General features: G+C 56.0%; 1 protein-coding gene across 1 annotated transcript; it reads left to right on the forward strand.

Moving 5' to 3' along the window:
- The first annotated feature begins 10,539 nt into the window (after window positions 1-10,539).
- Window positions 10,540-13,954, forward strand: POU3F4 (POU class 3 homeobox 4). Its single transcript, XM_082770944.1, has one exon. It carries the CDS (start codon window positions 10,596-10,598, stop codon window positions 11,781-11,783), a length of 1,188 nt encoding a protein of 395 aa, XP_082627070.1. The 5' UTR covers window positions 10,540-10,595; the 3' UTR covers window positions 11,784-13,954.
- The last annotated feature ends 1,885 nt before the right edge of the window (window positions 13,955-15,839 follow it).

The raw sequence follows: 15,839 nt of genomic DNA on the forward strand, positions 1-15,839 counted from the left end.
ATGTCCATGGACTTCAGACACACAAGAAATCAGCAACATTTTATGATAATCACTGTTCAAGTAATTCAAAATCAGAATTACCCATGTGATTTCTCCAGATACAAAGTGATCTCCAACAGACGAATCTGAATTCAAAACATGCTCACATGAAACATTAGAAACACAAAACCCAGTTACAGCTCAGTCCTTGTGGATGCTAGTCACTACTGGAAAACTATCGCATACATTTCTTTCTTTTTTTTTTTTTTAAGTGGAGGATATAATAGAAAAAAGAGGTTAAAGCACTTCCAAGGCTTGCCAAGGAATAGGTCTTACCAAGGAAGTAAAATATTTAAGCTTTAATGGAAAAATATAAATGCAAATACATATAAAATGAACCATAAAATAAGCTTCTTATGGAAATTCATGCCTCGTAACAAGAACGGTCCATATATTTCATAACATGTCAAACCCGCCGGACGTGTACTTTCGTGCCTTCCCCACGCCAGGCACAATAACCACCAAAAAAAGTTACATAATGGCACTGGGAATAGTTTTCCAGCCTTGGGATATGGAGCCAATATCTCAAGATCCTGCTTCAACCTGCAATCTTAGTCCGGAAAGGAGGCAGACAGGAGGAGAAAATGTATTTATTTTGCCGTATTTAAGTTCGCACGAGCTGGAAAAAGCTCTCAACTACAGGAAGACTCCCCTGTGTTGCCATAGATAATCACTGCGATTTTAACCACATAAAGCAAGCCCTGGGTAAGCCAGAGCCAGTCCACCCTCGCTACTGGGGGTGTCTTAAAGCACCGGCCCGTGAGATGCCTGGCTCCAGCTGCCAGGGGGAAAGGAAGTCCCTGCACAAGGACAGGGGCCGCGGGCAGTGTAAAGCTGCAGCAGACGCTCTGCCATCACAGCACGGCGCGGGGTTGTGCACCACGGCCACAGGCAGCACCAGAGGCCTCGGAGCAGCGAGTTCACAGCCCAGGAGCAGCCCCTACTCAAAAGCTGTGAAATCTCCCTGATGCCCAGGAGTCAGACATCCTCTAAAACACACTATGTACATCGCAACAAATGAAGCTGCCATGTGATTTGTTTTCCAAAACAACATCTCACTCTACTCTGCTGTGGAAGAAATGGAGTCCTTATCCCTCTTCAATATTCATCGGGTGCAGAGCTACATTAACAGCTAAGTTTTAATTTCATGAGCATTCTGACATTTACAAAGAACAGATTCCAGCCCTGGTTTCACACTAGTTTTTGGATTTGTTTTTTGTTTTTGTTTTTTTTTTTTTCTATTATCACTGTTATTACTAGTATTAGTATCACTGCAGAAGTGATTTAAAGGTCCTGGACATGTTATTAAAATAGTTCTACTTCTCTGTTCAGCATCAGGATGAATTCTGTTATTTTATAAACAAGAATAATCTTTTTTGAAAGGGACTTTGAAGTACTGCCTACTCCTCTCTTCATTCTGAAATAGAAGTACTTTTGCTAGGAAAATTCCAGGTAAGAACAAGTCCAAATACCTGAAGCAGAGGCCAAAAGATTTACTATACAATGCTGAACACTACCCAGATCTGCTCATAAAATCTGAAAACAATAAAAGGCCAATAGCAGCCCAATCTGCAAAATTCTCAGGGAAGGCAGGGAGAGAGAGACCTCATGGAAGCCTTCAGCATTAGTCCCCACGATTATTTTCAGGTGATCATTTCCTGAAGCACAGGCACCTGAGGCTTGTGATTTTACCTAAAGGGCTGCTTTAGCTGCAATTTTGGAAAATGCATTTGTGTTTACTGAGATAGTCCAGCAGTTCACCCATGCATGGTTGTACATCAAGCCTCTTTTCCATAGCATTCACTAAACAGAAACTCAAAAGAGTCTTAGGCGTAGATTAAACGCTTTCAAAAATCAATTCTAGGCTGGCATATAAGTTAACCAGTCTGACCTTGTGATTTACAGAGCAAACACTTCTTTAGGAAACAAAGTGTAGGAATATTTTATGTTTCAGTAATTATTTGAGACAATTCCACATATAAAAATGAGAAATCCTGGCAATATTTAAGGAAGTTTATCCATGGATAATTCCATAAAATAGGGCTCATTCAGAGGTTTGGGACACTGTAATATTAAAATAGGTTAACAAAAGGCAATATCCAGTATGCAGCCCAGTGAAACTCTAACAATCACTTTGAATTTCAGGTAGCATTGCGAAGAAGAGAAAAACACATAACCTGGTTCCTACCTGATTACTCCAAATGTTTAACTCTGGAAGCTTAATGTCAAGAAGTACAGTGCTCAAGAAAGCAGTAGCATGACACGCAGTTATTCTGCTGGCTAAAGAGGATCCTCCAAACTACCTTGGGAACGATGCAAAATAGTTATAAAACATACTTCTTCGGCTGCATATTCCTGAGGATGGAGTGCATATTTAATGCCCAAGTACTAATGTGCCTTGCAATGGCATTTTTTCATTCTTACTAGTGTCAACAGCAGTGTAACCCCAGAGCTTTCAAATAAACGTTTGCATTAGTTTGATCATATAAGTGTGCTACCCAGTAATTAAATCCAGTTTGTATTTTTAAAGTGCACACCGAGCAATACCCTGTGCAGAGCTAAAGCGCATCGTATTTGTATCCACCGCCTCTCAGTTCTGGGAAATCCATAAATTCATTTGTCAAAGGTAAAAATACTTACACCAAATTCCTGCTAAATCTTTTGAAATGGTTTGTTCAAACTCTTGACATAGCGTTTTGCTCTAAACAAATTTCTAGACAACCCTGTGATTTTCCATCTCTGAAAATATACTGTTTCCCCTCCATGAAACTAGAACAGAGGGTCTGAGAGAAAGGAAATTATTAAGCATTCTAGTGGGTTTTTTCCAACAAAAACTAAGATAGAGGTCAATGAATAAGTATGTGCAGGCTGGAACTTAAATCCTCTGGGGTGACTGTAGGCTAATTAATAATTAATGCCAGAGACATGGTGTTTGAAATGCAGATGTGATAACTGGAGGCCTGGCAAAGCTGTTCAGAGGAAGCAGATTTGGATGCTATAGGGAATAGGCACTCCCTTGCCGGCTGGCTCTGAAAGCAGACCTGGGTGCAAAGCAGGGCCTATGGTTTAGATTATATTCCCCTCAGCTGTTAATTACCTGAACCTACTTTGAAGTTTTTCTCTTTTTATCCTCTGCATGAAAAGAGATTGGTTCAGCCAAGGGACTTGAAAAAATGATCAAATACATGGAGTAGAGGAGGGGAATAGAACTTCAGATATAAAAAAGATAAGGAAGAAAAACACTCAGGGAAACACACAAGAACATATTAGGAAGTGTGCGAGTGCGGCTCACTGTTTCGGGCGAGTTGTGCTGCTCTGAGTTATTTCAGCCATTAAGTAAACCCCTGCGCATTTTACGAACAGATTTGTTAAAAGGAACCTCTCGCTATATGTATATAGTTTACATTAATTATTTGATGAAAGGACCGTAGGTGATTTTCTATGCTATTTTTAATTCAATAAAGTCATTTAAACCTCCTTCTGTTTGGGGCTATTTAATGAGGTGTGCAACATTAACAGAATCACCAATGAGCTGTTCCTCCAAGTATTCAGATTTCGCAGAAATCGCTCGCTCCCCGAACGGAGAGGGACCCCGGGCCGCGGGGACCCCTCGCTGCCACCGGGGGGGTCCGGGGGGAACCCGGGACACCCTCTGCGGAGGGGGAGCGGCCCCGGGCAGAGCCCCCCCGCCTGCCCCCGGCTCCCCGGGCACCGAGCCGGCCCGAGGGGCCCCGGCCGGTCCCCCCCGAGGGCTCCGGGCTCGGTGCGGGCCGGGGCAGCCGTGCGGGGCCGGGGCGCTCCCGTTTCCGAGCGGCTGCCCCCGCTCCTTGGGGCCGGTCGTTTCAAAGGCTTCCCCGAGCAAACTTCCCAGCAACTTCACTTAAAACCTTTCGAAAAGAAACGGGGAGGGGGGATTTGGGGGAAATACTGCCTTCTTTTTTTTTTTTTTTTTTTTATTTCCCTGAAGTACAGGAGGACGAGGCGATCCGTCGTGCACCCGGGGCTGGCTGTGCTTAGCGATGAACCCGGAGGAGCGGCCGCACCTCGGGCTGGCCCCGCGCACACACCTGCACGGCGGCCCCGCTCCTTCGTGGCACCGGGTCGCGGTGTCGCCGTGCCCACCTGCAGCTCAACCAAGCTCCGGGCAGAGCTGGCGGCTCGGCACGGCTCGGCACAGCTCGGCACGGCTCGGCACAGCTTGGCACGGCTCGGCCCGGGGGCGCAGAGGCGCTCCCACCTTGCCCCAGGAGGACCCGGGGACCCCCCGCCCCTGATGAGAGGCGGCGGGGCAGGCGGGAGGGGGCTTTTAATGAAATCATAACATTAAAAGAGTTTTATATTAAATCCTGTTAATTTTCGAGGTGAAGGCTGTGAAGTGAATGCGAGGAAGCATTAAAAGGGAATTGAATTTGCATTCCTTATGCTACAGGCACATGTTTACATGACCTTTAAAACAGAATTAAAGCTGTATCATCAGCAGCTGTAGGCAATTCACATTACTAAGGCAATCAAATCAGAAGGCTAAACTAACTATAAAACATAAATTAAACCGATAGAGAATCATCCTAATTCACTAGGTTTACTTGCAATTTACTTAGCCACTACTAGTAATTTCTAGGCACTTGGCAGCAGAAGCCGAGCACGTGAAGATGCCACTCGGGGAGGCCGGCAGCAAACAGCCGCGGAGCTGCGGGATCAGGGGCCGGACCCCCGCCCCCGGTGGCTCCCGGTGCAGCCTCCCCCGGTGGCTCTGCCTCCTCCCGGTGCAGCCTCCCCGGCGAGGCCGCGTTTCCAGGGCTGCACGAAGGGCCTAGAGCCGGTTGCTCCCCGTGGTTTCCGCACCCCCAGCGTGAGCGGGATGGCTCAGACCTCCCCGCAGCATCTCCATGCTGAAAGGCGAAATAACCCCAAATCCGAGGGGCTCGGCGCGGCGCCGCTCCCCTCCGCCCTCCCGCCCCGTCCCCAGGGGATGCCCTCAGCCGCCCGCAGCGCAGAGAAACCAAAATCTTAATGATTTCAGAAAAAGTTTGCGGGGAGCGCATCCCCGGCCCCGCTGCCCCGTTGCGGGTAGCGGAGGTCACCGGGCAGCCTCCGCCCGCCCCGGGGAGGCCGGGCCCCGCCGCTTTGATTTATTTGTGTTTATTCCTGCCGGGCAGGCAGAGCCGGGGGGGCTGCGGCTCCCCTCTGATGGCTGTTCTCCCACGCGTGTCTCGGCCCGTCCCGGGCACTGGGACACGGGTTTAGGGCCCGCACAGCCCCGCTGTCCCCCCCCCCCCCCCCCGCGCCCCCTGCCCGCGGGAAGGCGAGGGGCGGAAACGGGGGAAGGGGGCGGCGAAGCCTCCAGCGCCTTTAAGCAGGCTGCTCCTGGAAGAATAAATAAATAAATAAATAAATAAATAAATAAATAAATAAATAAATAATAAAAAGAGGTGCCAGGAGATGCCAGGCGAAGCGGGGAGAGGAGGGCGGCTGGGGGAAGCCGCCCCCCCCCTCCGCGGGGCCGAGGCAGGGCACAGCCTGGGGACGGGGCTCGACCCCTGGGGGCCGGGGGGCGGCAGGGGGCGGCGGCAGGGCCCGCAGGGCCGGGGGGGGCCGGGCAGAGCCTTTGTGTGCCCTGCGCGCAGCCGGGCGCAAGTTGCGCCTCCCGCAGCCGGCCGGCACCGGGGTGCGCCAGGCATTCACCTGCCCCGGGCCCGTGCCAGTGTCCGAGCAGAGGCTGAGCTGCCTCGTGTCCCTCAGCGCTTTCTCGTCCCCCGAGAGCTGTTCCCGAAGGAAGAAGCATCCCTCAGCAGCCCAGCCTGGCCTGAAAGTTCGGCTTTTGTAACGGCTTCGATTTGTAACAGCGCGAGTGAAGCAGGGAGCAAAGTTTCCGCCAACCCAAAACCATTTCATCTGCGGGAAAACAAAGAATTAGCGGCACCACGGGCGTCTTTCTGAACGTGACCCTAGGAAGGACGAGGCACCTCGGAGTGCGAGGGACCTGCAGGTCCCTCTGCAGGACCACGGGCATCACCGAGCAATTCGCACGCTGACTGATAAAGCTGGAAAAAAACGTACAGTTTAAAAAAAAAAAAAAATCATAGGCACGTTGAAATTATTCAGCAAACTAACAAACAGCAAGGCAGGTATTTGTCAGCCTAGGAACAGAGCGATTTGTCTTCGGTGTCTCGTTAGCCACCAGAGGTTAAGCAGCACGCCATTCGGCGCGGTTTCAAACCCAGTCCCCTTCCTTTAGATGTGTCTGAGCAGCATCCCGCACGCTCGGGACCTGTGTTTGGATTATTCCCGAGCCCCGCGCGTGGGGCGGCTCCGCGGGGAAGGTCCCAGCGCACAGGGGGGCGCCCCAGGGTGCTGCGCGGACCCAGCACCCCTGAGGTGCCCCGAGAGCCGCCGAGCTGCTCCGCGCCCTGCTCTGCAGCCACCCCCGACGTTTCACCGCCTGGATTTAAGGCACGGCAAGACGGACCTGTCCCACGGTTAAATAATAATCATCTTTTTTTTTTTTTTTTTTTTTTTTTTTTTTTTTAAGTGCGCTTTGGAGAGACTTCCCGGAATATTTTTTGCTCTCGGCAGCAAACCAACCAAATGTTCGCTCCGGTACCTGCCACGCATCCGCCGAGCTACAGAGAGAGCAGTGACCTGCCCGTGACGTGGTAGCGCACAAACGAACGACATCTTTTTCTCCCCAGCAAGTACATTTTTCAGACATTAACAGCGTGGAAAAAAAAAAATAATAATAATATAATACTCATAAATGGCGAATCGAGCAGAGCAGCGAGGAGGTGCACACAACGATTTGGAAACCGCAGCAGTTAGAACACGAATGCAATTTACCTTGCGATTTTCTCTGCCCGTGCCTGGCTTTATTGTCCCTGCCTAGCCCAGCTCCGGCGCAGGACCGGCCCCGCCGCAGCCCCGCTCGCTCCGTGCCGGGCTTAGCGCTACCGGGCTCTGCGCGCCGGGGGCTGCGGTCGTTCTGACATTGGGACTCTTTTAATTTGCAATCTGTCAGTCCATCTCCTGGCTGCGGCTCTGAGATGGCAGTGTGCTGGGGCTCTCCCTCTCCCTGCACGGCATTTACTCACGTTCGAGAACAGCCAACAGAGACCCAAAAAAAAAAAAAAAAAAAAAAAAAAAAGAACTAATTGAGCTTGTGTCGGCATTGGCTAATTTCTGCTAATACTCTGTAAATTCCTCTTTTCCTCCTAACCTTCCCCCACGCAGGCTAGGCTTTCACAAAGCATCTCCGGAGATCCAGGAGCCTGTTTCCCAGCTCTGCTTGCTGAGCGATGCGGGGCTGGGTTTCAGCGTTAGTATCAGCGCCTCGGCGTACACAATGCAAACCTTAACTCCTGGCTCCAGAAACGGTTAAATTGCCCTTTCCCAGCCCCCACCCCCGTTATGATTGACTCTGTTTTTAAATTTGCACTTGTTCCCACCAAGCGCAATCTAACTCGTCCTGTCTCCGAAGTGAACTTGTGTTGAAGGTGAAGTTTTCAATATAGAGGTCATGACACCGAGGCACAGCTTACCGCTCCGAGCTTCATGCCGTATTAAACACAATCAAAACGAACCCCTTTCTGGCCAGTTTTTTTTTCTTTTCTTTTTTTTTTTTTTCTTCCCTCCCGCAGACGAACAATGAGAAAACTCTCCAAAATATAATACCCCCAGCCCCGATGAAACCGTTCCCGGCGCTTCTCGGCTCGCTCCCCCCGAGCTCCCTACCCCGAGACAGGCACCTACGGAGCCGGCTGGGACCAGGCACCCCCGGGCCGGGGCTCGTAACGGGGCTGGGTGCGGGGGGCACCGGGGACCCCCCCCCTCCCCGCCTTCCTTCCCCCTCCGCAGCCGGGGCCGGCGCTGCCGCCGCCCCGCGGGCTGCGCTCGGAGGTGCCGCCGCCGCCAGCCCGGTGCCCACCACGGGGAAAAAGGGGACGGGAAAAAAAAAAAAAAAAAAGGGAGAAGGAAAGGGAAAAAAGGGGAAGAGGGAAAGGAGGGAGGCTGCGCCCGGCCCCCGGCTGCCCCGAGCCGCTCGCGGTGCCTCCGCCGGGCGAGGGGACTCGACACAATTACAGCTCCTCCACTTCAAAGCCGGGTTTTCTCTATAGCGACTTCTAGCTGCCCCAAGACGGTAGGCTGCCTTCAGCTATTGTGTGATCTTTTTTCGTGCCAAAGATTTAGCAGAAAAAGTAGGTAGGAAGGCAAGGCGCCCGCCGGGGAAACGTGGGTCCCCCGAGCGCGAAGGCACCCGGAGCCAAAGGGCTGCGGAGCACGGTCCGGACCCCGAAACTTTTTTTACTTTAATGGGTTTCAGTCTATGAAAAATAAGTTACAAATTCTTGCAACAGTAGCTTTGCATGTACTTATTTTTCTCCCATGTCCAGACGGGGTCGTCTATTGAATAAGGCTCTTTTATTCTGCATGGGGCAGGGGATTTGTGGCCATGGTCCCCCTTTTATTCCTCTCTCTATGGAAACCCAGATCATGGGGAGAAATATGCGAGGCTGAATAAAGAAAAGCAGCAGAAAGGACCGCTTGAGAGCGGCATCTGTTACACTTGGGAAGTTAGACTGACAGGAAAGAGCTAAAGAAACCCTCTCCAGCAGATTAGTTAGAACAGCAAGAAGATTTAACTATATGCAGATAAAAACACTTTAAAATACGGCGGGCTCGCCCACGGGCGAGGTGCGAGCCCCTCGGCCGGGAGCGGAGCGCTGCCTTGCCCCGGTACAGCGAGCCCTACGGCTCCGTGCCCTGCCAGGCACCGCCGGGACCGAGCGGCGGCTCTGCGCAGCTCTTTCCACGGGCAACGGGATTTGAAAAATTGTTTCGCAAGTTCAAGTGCAAATTAATTTTAAATAATTTAGTTACGTTTTTATACAGCCTGGATTTTTTTTCTTTCCTTTCCTTTCTTTCCTTTTTTTTTTTTTTTTTTTTTTTTTCCTCCGCGGGCTCCGGTGATATTTATTTTGCGAAGCTCGTGCGGGCGGAGAGAGGGCGGGGGGGTGGGGGGGGGAGGGATGGAAAAAAAAAAATAAAAAAATAGAAGAGGCGAACAGAAAGCCGCGGAGCGCCCATACAGCTCCGTGGGTGCCCTCCCCGGTGTGCCCAGCGCCTCCGGCGGGCCGGGCTCGGCCGGGCTGGGCTCGGAGCCCCTCTCGCAGGGCCATTTGTCACCCCTGACCTCCCGGCTGACCCCTCCCGCAGCTCGCCGAGCGCCTCCCGGCTACCTGCAAACTTTTCTCCGAGCCGCCCCGGGCCCGCCGAGGGGACGCGGCCGGCAGCGGGCGGCCCGGGAGCGGCGGCGGAGACCCCCCCCCCGACCCCGGACCCCCTCCCCCGAGTCCCGGAGCCCACCCCCGGCCCCGGAGCCCCCCCCCCCGGCCCCGGAGCTGCCCCGGCCGCGGCGTGCCCGAGCCCCGGGGCTCGCTGCCCGCTGCGGGGCCGGGAGCGGCGGTGCCCGGCTGCGGAGGAAACGGAGGAGCGCTCACCTTGGGTCTAGCTATTTTCTTGACTTTTTTTTTTTTTTTTTTTTTTTTTCTTCAGATCTGTCTTCCCAGAGAAACTAATGCCTTAATGACTTTCGGCTAGCTGCAAGCCTTCTTTTATTTCTGCTAAATATATGAAAATGTATGCAAATTTAAATCAAGCTTAACCTAGGAGCTCTTGCAATATATTTAATGGAATTTCAAACCAATAAGGGAACTCCGATGCAGCCCTCTGCAAGTGCAAACACAATTACGCAGCCAGGCTACCTCCGCAATTATGCAGGGAGAGGGCAGCCGCTAACTTCGGAGCCGGCCCGAGGTGCGGGGCCGGGGGGTGGGGGGGGTGCAGCGGGGCTCGGTGCCCCCCGGCGGCCCCGGGGTTGGGCAGGGGGCGCGGAGTTTCCCGGCCGCAGCGCCGGGGCAGCGCCTTTTGGGGCGATTTGGGGCTTTTTTCGTTGTTTGCGCTCCCCGGGAGCGCACGGGCCGGGGAGGGGGGCGCGGGGAGGCCCGGGGGCAGCGCGGGGCGGGCACGGAGCGGGCACGGGGCGGGCACCGGAGGGGTTGGGAGGGGGGTGGGGGGGGTACGGGGGGCACGGGGCCGGGCTTCTCCGGGGTGGTCCCGCCGTGCTGCCGCCGCTTAACCTGTGCGCCGCGCTGCCGGGCGCTAATGGCTCCGCATTTAAGCCGTGCCCCGCGCCCACCCCCCCCGCGCCCGGCTCCCCCCTTCCACCCTCCCCCCCCCCCCTTCCAGCCCGCCCGCGGGGCGCAGCGCGGAAGGAGTTAAGCGGCGGGGCCGCGCCGCGGCCGCCCCCCGCAGCACGGCGGAGTGATTCACTTCCTGGCCGCGGCCCGCGCGGCTCCCCCTTCGCCCCGCCCCTCCGCGCCTCGCCCCGCCCCTTCAGCGCCCCCATTGGCCCGCGCCGCGCGGGCCCGGCGGCGGCGCGCCCCCATTGGGCGGCGCGGCCGCCAGTCGCGGCGCGGCCGCTGCCCGGGCCGCCGTGCCGGTGGATGTCAAAGGCTGCGGCGGCGGCGGCGGCTCAGTATAACTCGTGGGGCTGCGCGGCGGCCATGGCCACAGCCGCCTCCAACCCCTACAGCCTGCTGGGCGCCGGCGCGCTCGGCCCCGCCGACGGCGCGGGCATGCAGCAGGGCGGCGCGTTCCGCGGCCCGCAGAAGCTGCTGCAGGGCGAGTACCTGCAGGGCGTCCCCGGCGGCGGCGGCGGCGGCGGCGGCGGCGGCGGCGGCGGCGGGGGGCACCCGCTGGGGCACCACTGGGTGACGGGCCTGGGAGACGCCGGGGCCTGGCCCGCCGCCGCGCTGGCCGGCGGCCCCCTGGAGCAGCCCGACGTGAAGCCGGGCCGCGAGGACCTGCAGCTGGGCGCCGTGGCGCACCACCGCTCGCCCCACGTCGCGCACCACTCGCCCCACGCCACGCACCCCGGCGCCTGGGGGGCCAGCCCCGCGCACAGCGCCGCGCTGGCCCCCGCCGCGCAGCCCCTGGGCGCCTACCCGCAGGCCGGCTTCGCGGTGGGCGGCATGCTGGAGCACGGCGGCCTCACCCCGCCGCCCGCCGCCGCCGCCGCCGCCGCCGCTGCGGCCGCCGCCGCCGCCGCCGCCGCAGCCGCCGCCGCGCAGGGCTTGCACCCGGGGCTGCGCGACGGCGGCGAGCACGGCGAGCTGGGCGGGCACCACTGCCAGGACCACTCGGACGAGGAGACGCCGACGTCGGACGAGCTGGAGCAGTTCGCCAAGCAGTTCAAGCAGCGCCGCATCAAGCTGGGCTTCACCCAGGCCGACGTGGGGCTGGCGCTGGGGACGCTGTACGGCAACGTCTTCTCGCAGACCACCATCTGCCGCTTCGAGGCCCTGCAGCTCAGCTTCAAGAACATGTGCAAGCTGAAGCCGCTGCTGAACAAGTGGCTGGAGGAGGCCGACTCCTCCACCGGCAGCCCCACCAGCATCGACAAGATCGCGGCGCAGGGCAGGAAGAGGAAGAAGCGCACGTCCATCGAGGTGAGTGTCAAGGGCGTGCTGGAGACGCACTTCCTCAAGTGCCCCAAGCCGGCCGCCCAGGAGATCTCCTCGCTGGCCGACAGCCTGCAGCTGGAGAAGGAGGTGGTGCGGGTCTGGTTCTGCAACCGGCGGCAGAAGGAGAAGCGCATGACGCCGCCGGGCGAGCAGCAGCAGCAGCAGCAGCAGCAGCACGACGTCTACTCGCACGGCGTCAAAACGGACACGGCCTGCCACGACCTCTGACCGGGGCTTAGCCGGGCGGCGGCCCCGCGGGCTCGGACCTGTGCACGCCGGGGGGAGCCGGCAGCGGCCCCCGCTGCCCTGCGGCCCCCCTCCTGCTCCCCCTGCCTTCCCCCCACCCCTCCTGCCCTCCTCGCCCCGTCCCTCCCCTCCTCGCCCCCCGCGGGCCGGAGCCGCGGCGGGGACCCGCGGACAAGGCTCGCTCTCGGTCCCCGCCGGGACGAAGGGGAACACGGGACGAAGGGGGAAAAATAAATAAATAATAATTAAAAACAAACAAACAAACAAACAAACAAACAACGAACTGCAAACGGAAAGGAAAAGAACGCGAAAACCGGAGGAAAAAAAAAAAAAAAAAAGCGAAAACCCGACGACGAAAAAAGGAAAGACAGATGTGTGCCTATGAATAACCTTCCAGCGCCTTGGTTATATCAGCTGTATTTCAGGTGAATCTGTTTTACAATAGACTAGTTTTGCATTTTTAAAGACTTCTATAGCGTTTTTAAATGTCTGAGGTGTTTTACTACAAACTGTACACAATATTTGTGACCTAATTTCTATCGGATCGAGCAGCCCAACCTTCCTCCCTTCCCCGCGCGCTGCCAATGTCACCGGGCGGGGACGGGACGGGGCAGGGCGGCCGCGGCCCTTCCTCCCCCCCCGTGCCCGTGCCCGGGCCCCCCCCCCCCCCGGCAGCCGGGGGCTCCCCTCGGCGTCCCGGGGGCAAGGACATCGCCTCCGTGCCCGCGGAGCCCCTCGGAGCCCCGAGACGGGGCTCGTTGGGTGCAGCTCTTCCTTCCCTGCCTTCCCGAGGACCTCCAGACGGGCGGGTCGCCATCCCGCCTCCCTCCCCCCCCCCTTTCTCCCAGGGAACAAAACAAAACAAAACAAAAAAAAATTAAACCAAACAAAACGATGCTAACGGTAATTTCCGAGGGAGCCGAAATTAAAGCAGCACAAACAAAATCGCGGCATTGGCCGGTCCTTTTCTCTCCGAAGATGAGCTGGGCTTTTTTGAGCGGCGCCAGGCTGAGAGGTCTGTAGTAAAACACCTTCGTAATTCTGCGCTTCGGCTTCGGAAATCAGTTTCTCTGTATTTTGTTTCGGTAGTGGAGAGGAATGAGGTGTCTCATCGATTTCGGGGGGGAGGAGGGAGGGAGGGAGGGAGGGGGACAGAAACCGCCCGCATTCGGTTCACGCTGAGCTTGTTTCCGCGTCACAGGGAGCTGCTGGATTTGCTGGAGAGCTTTCAGAAATATACCTAGAAAGAGAGAACAGGGAGAAAAACGAACGAACAAAGCAAAAGTCGACGCTAACGACCTAACCCGTTTTTTTTTTCGGCACAGGGAAGCGCGGAGCTGTACCCGTCCCCCGTCCCCCCCCCCGTCCTTCCTCCCCCCTATCCCGGGTGCGCAGCGCTCCGCGCCACGGGCACGGCCGGGCCGGGCCCCGCGCAGCGGCTCCGCGGGGCTGCGCTGCGCTGCGCGGGGCCTGCGCGCCTCGCCCGGCCGGGGGCTGCCGGGCCGGGCCGGGCCCCCCCCCCCCTCACATAGCCCCCATTCCCCTTCCCCGGCTGTCAGATTTTTCCTTTCGACATTTATATTTTTCAAGTATTTTTCAGTAAGCGCTATAAAAAAAAAAAAAAAGAAAAAAAAGGAAAAAATGAAAGAAAGAAAAAAAAAAAAAAAACAACTCGACACTGAGGACCTGCCTATTTCTGCCAACTTTATAACTGTACAGTTTTGTATATTAAACGTTTTTTGGAAGTTATTAATTTAAAGAAAGATCATTTAGTTTATTCATTTAGTAACTGATGTATAATAAACGCTATTTTCATTAAAGGTTGCTTTTTTCAACTATTTTATCCAAAATTGCCTATTGCAGTTGCCAACAATTATTTATTTTCAATAAATTCCGCATTATGTTTAAAAAAAAAAAAAAAAAGAAAAAAAACGTTTCAGAAAGAAAAAAAAAATAATAAGTGGGTGTCGGAAAAAAATCACGGAACACTAAAAAAAATCACGGAGTCGCTGTAACGTTTGGTGGTCGACCAGTTTCAGTCAAGGGGTTTATATCGACGCAATATTTTATTGTTGTAAAACAAAAAATTAAGGAAAAAAAAAAAAAAAAAGAAAAAAGAAAGAAAAAAAAAAAGGTTTAAATAAACATTTTTACAAAAGCCGATCGGACAGCTTCGTGCCGCCTTGTTTGAGCGCCGGGGGGCGGCGGGGGTCGCTCCGGCCTCGCCCTCCCCCCCCCCCCCCGGATCCCCCTGCCCCTCCCCGCACCTGCCGGGGCCGGGGGACCCCCCTGGGGACCCCCCCCCCCGCTCCTCGCCATCCCTCGGCGGGGCTCGGGGGGGGACTTTTGCCTTTTGTTCCTCGCCCCCCCCGCCGCCGGGGGCGGGTTACGGCGGGGCCGCGGCTGCTGCGCCCCCGGCCCCCCCCGGGCGGCCCGGAGGAACAATGAGCGGCACGGCCCGGCCGGGGCAGGGCGCACAATGCCCGGGGGGGCCGCCCCCGGCACAGCTCCCCCCGAGGAGGGGCAGCGGGGCCCCGAACAATGGGGCCGCGCTTTGGGGTTCGGCCCCGAGCAGCGGGGCCGGGCGAGCGCCGCAGCCGGCACCGCTGGGGGGGCTCGGGGGGCGGTGGGGCCGCGGGCAGCCCCCGGAGGTTGTGGCTGCTCCAAGCCGGCCCCGGTGCTGCCGGAGGGCACCTTTTGGCCGTGCTGTGCTTCGCTCCGCGAGGGGATGCTGCTGCTGCTCGCCCCTGCCTGGGACGCCAAGCTGCAGCTAGGGCAAAAAGGGTTAAAACGGGAGGAGAAGGAAATAGCAGCCCCCCAGCACCCCGTTCCTCAGTCGGCTCCAGAAACAAAACAAACGAGCCCCGAGCAGCGGGTGCCGCACCGCCAGCTCAGCGCCACCGGCTGCAAGCGCCACGGAGAGGAGGAAAATCTCCCCTAAAACACGGCCGCAGCGCCTACACGGCTCTGGGCATCCAGGGTCCTCCGAGGTAAAGCCCTTACAGCCAGCGTGGGCTCGGACAGCCAGCATTTCTCTGAAATTAGCCGATTTCAGAGCCGTTTGGTCGGTCTGTAAATACAACTACAGCAAGCTCGGGGTTTTTTTTTGTGATATTTTTCAACAAATTGCATCAAGAGACAAAAGAGACGCGAGGAACGAAGAAATAAAGTTTATCAGCAGAAGAAGTGCTCCAAAGACCACTCGAAAGCCAGAAAAATCGGGAAGGAGAACGGCATTGAAACGAAGAAAAGGAAATTCTCCCTTCATTATTCCCCCGCACTTCAGTATTCCTGCGAGCAAAAGGAAACTCTTTTGTGCCACCTAATGTTAAGTACAGATCACTGTTGTCTTCGCTGCCCACCGCACGCCATGTGCGCGGGAGGCCTGGGGGTGCTGCCCCCGCACAGCACCCAAAGCACAGCACCCAAGGCACAGCACCCAAGGCACAGCACCCAAGGCACCGGGAGCGGAAGAAGCCTTGGCTTCGCTCTCAAGGACCAGGAATTCTTCTGAATTCAGGAAATTATTCAAAATAAATAAATAAAGCGAGAGGGGGCAGAAGGAAGCCCAGGGGAATAATCATGAGAAGGACGGGTTCCAAATTAGGTCTTAGTTATGACAGAGCAAATCCAGAACGAGCCCATCCAGGCTTTGGGAAGCTGCCCACCACCGCTGGAGCCCAGCTCTGGCTGGGAAGCCCTGGGCTTACAGCAGCTCCTCAGCCAGCTCCCCTCCAGGCCCTTGGTCGTGGCGTGCCCCTGGCACAGCCCTGCCATGGCCAGGATTTATGGCACGTGCCTGCAGCCATCCACACTAATGGAGATCCTGATTCCGTACTGAGACACCTCACACGCTCCTGCACGAAGAAAGGGCCGGAGGAATGCATTTCTCTGGTAGCAATGACTTGCACTGCTCTTGTGATTTTGGTGGAGGGTGTTAAGCATCTTTAACAAATTTTGAGGCTGAATTTGCTTTGCCTTTTAAGTTACTCGAACAGAAGAGAACCAGAGGCTTCCTTCGTATTTAATTTTCAAAAA

This window comes from Aythya marila, assembly GCF_965140915.1.
Source record: "Aythya marila genome assembly, chromosome: 13".
NCBI lineage: Eukaryota > Metazoa > Chordata > Aves > Anseriformes > Anatidae > Aythya > Aythya marila.

Coding starts and splice junctions, on each gene's coding strand:
- POU3F4 (XM_082770944.1), top strand. CDS start 10,596: ATGGCCACAGCCGCCTCCAACCCCTACAGCCTGCTGGGCGCCGGCGCG.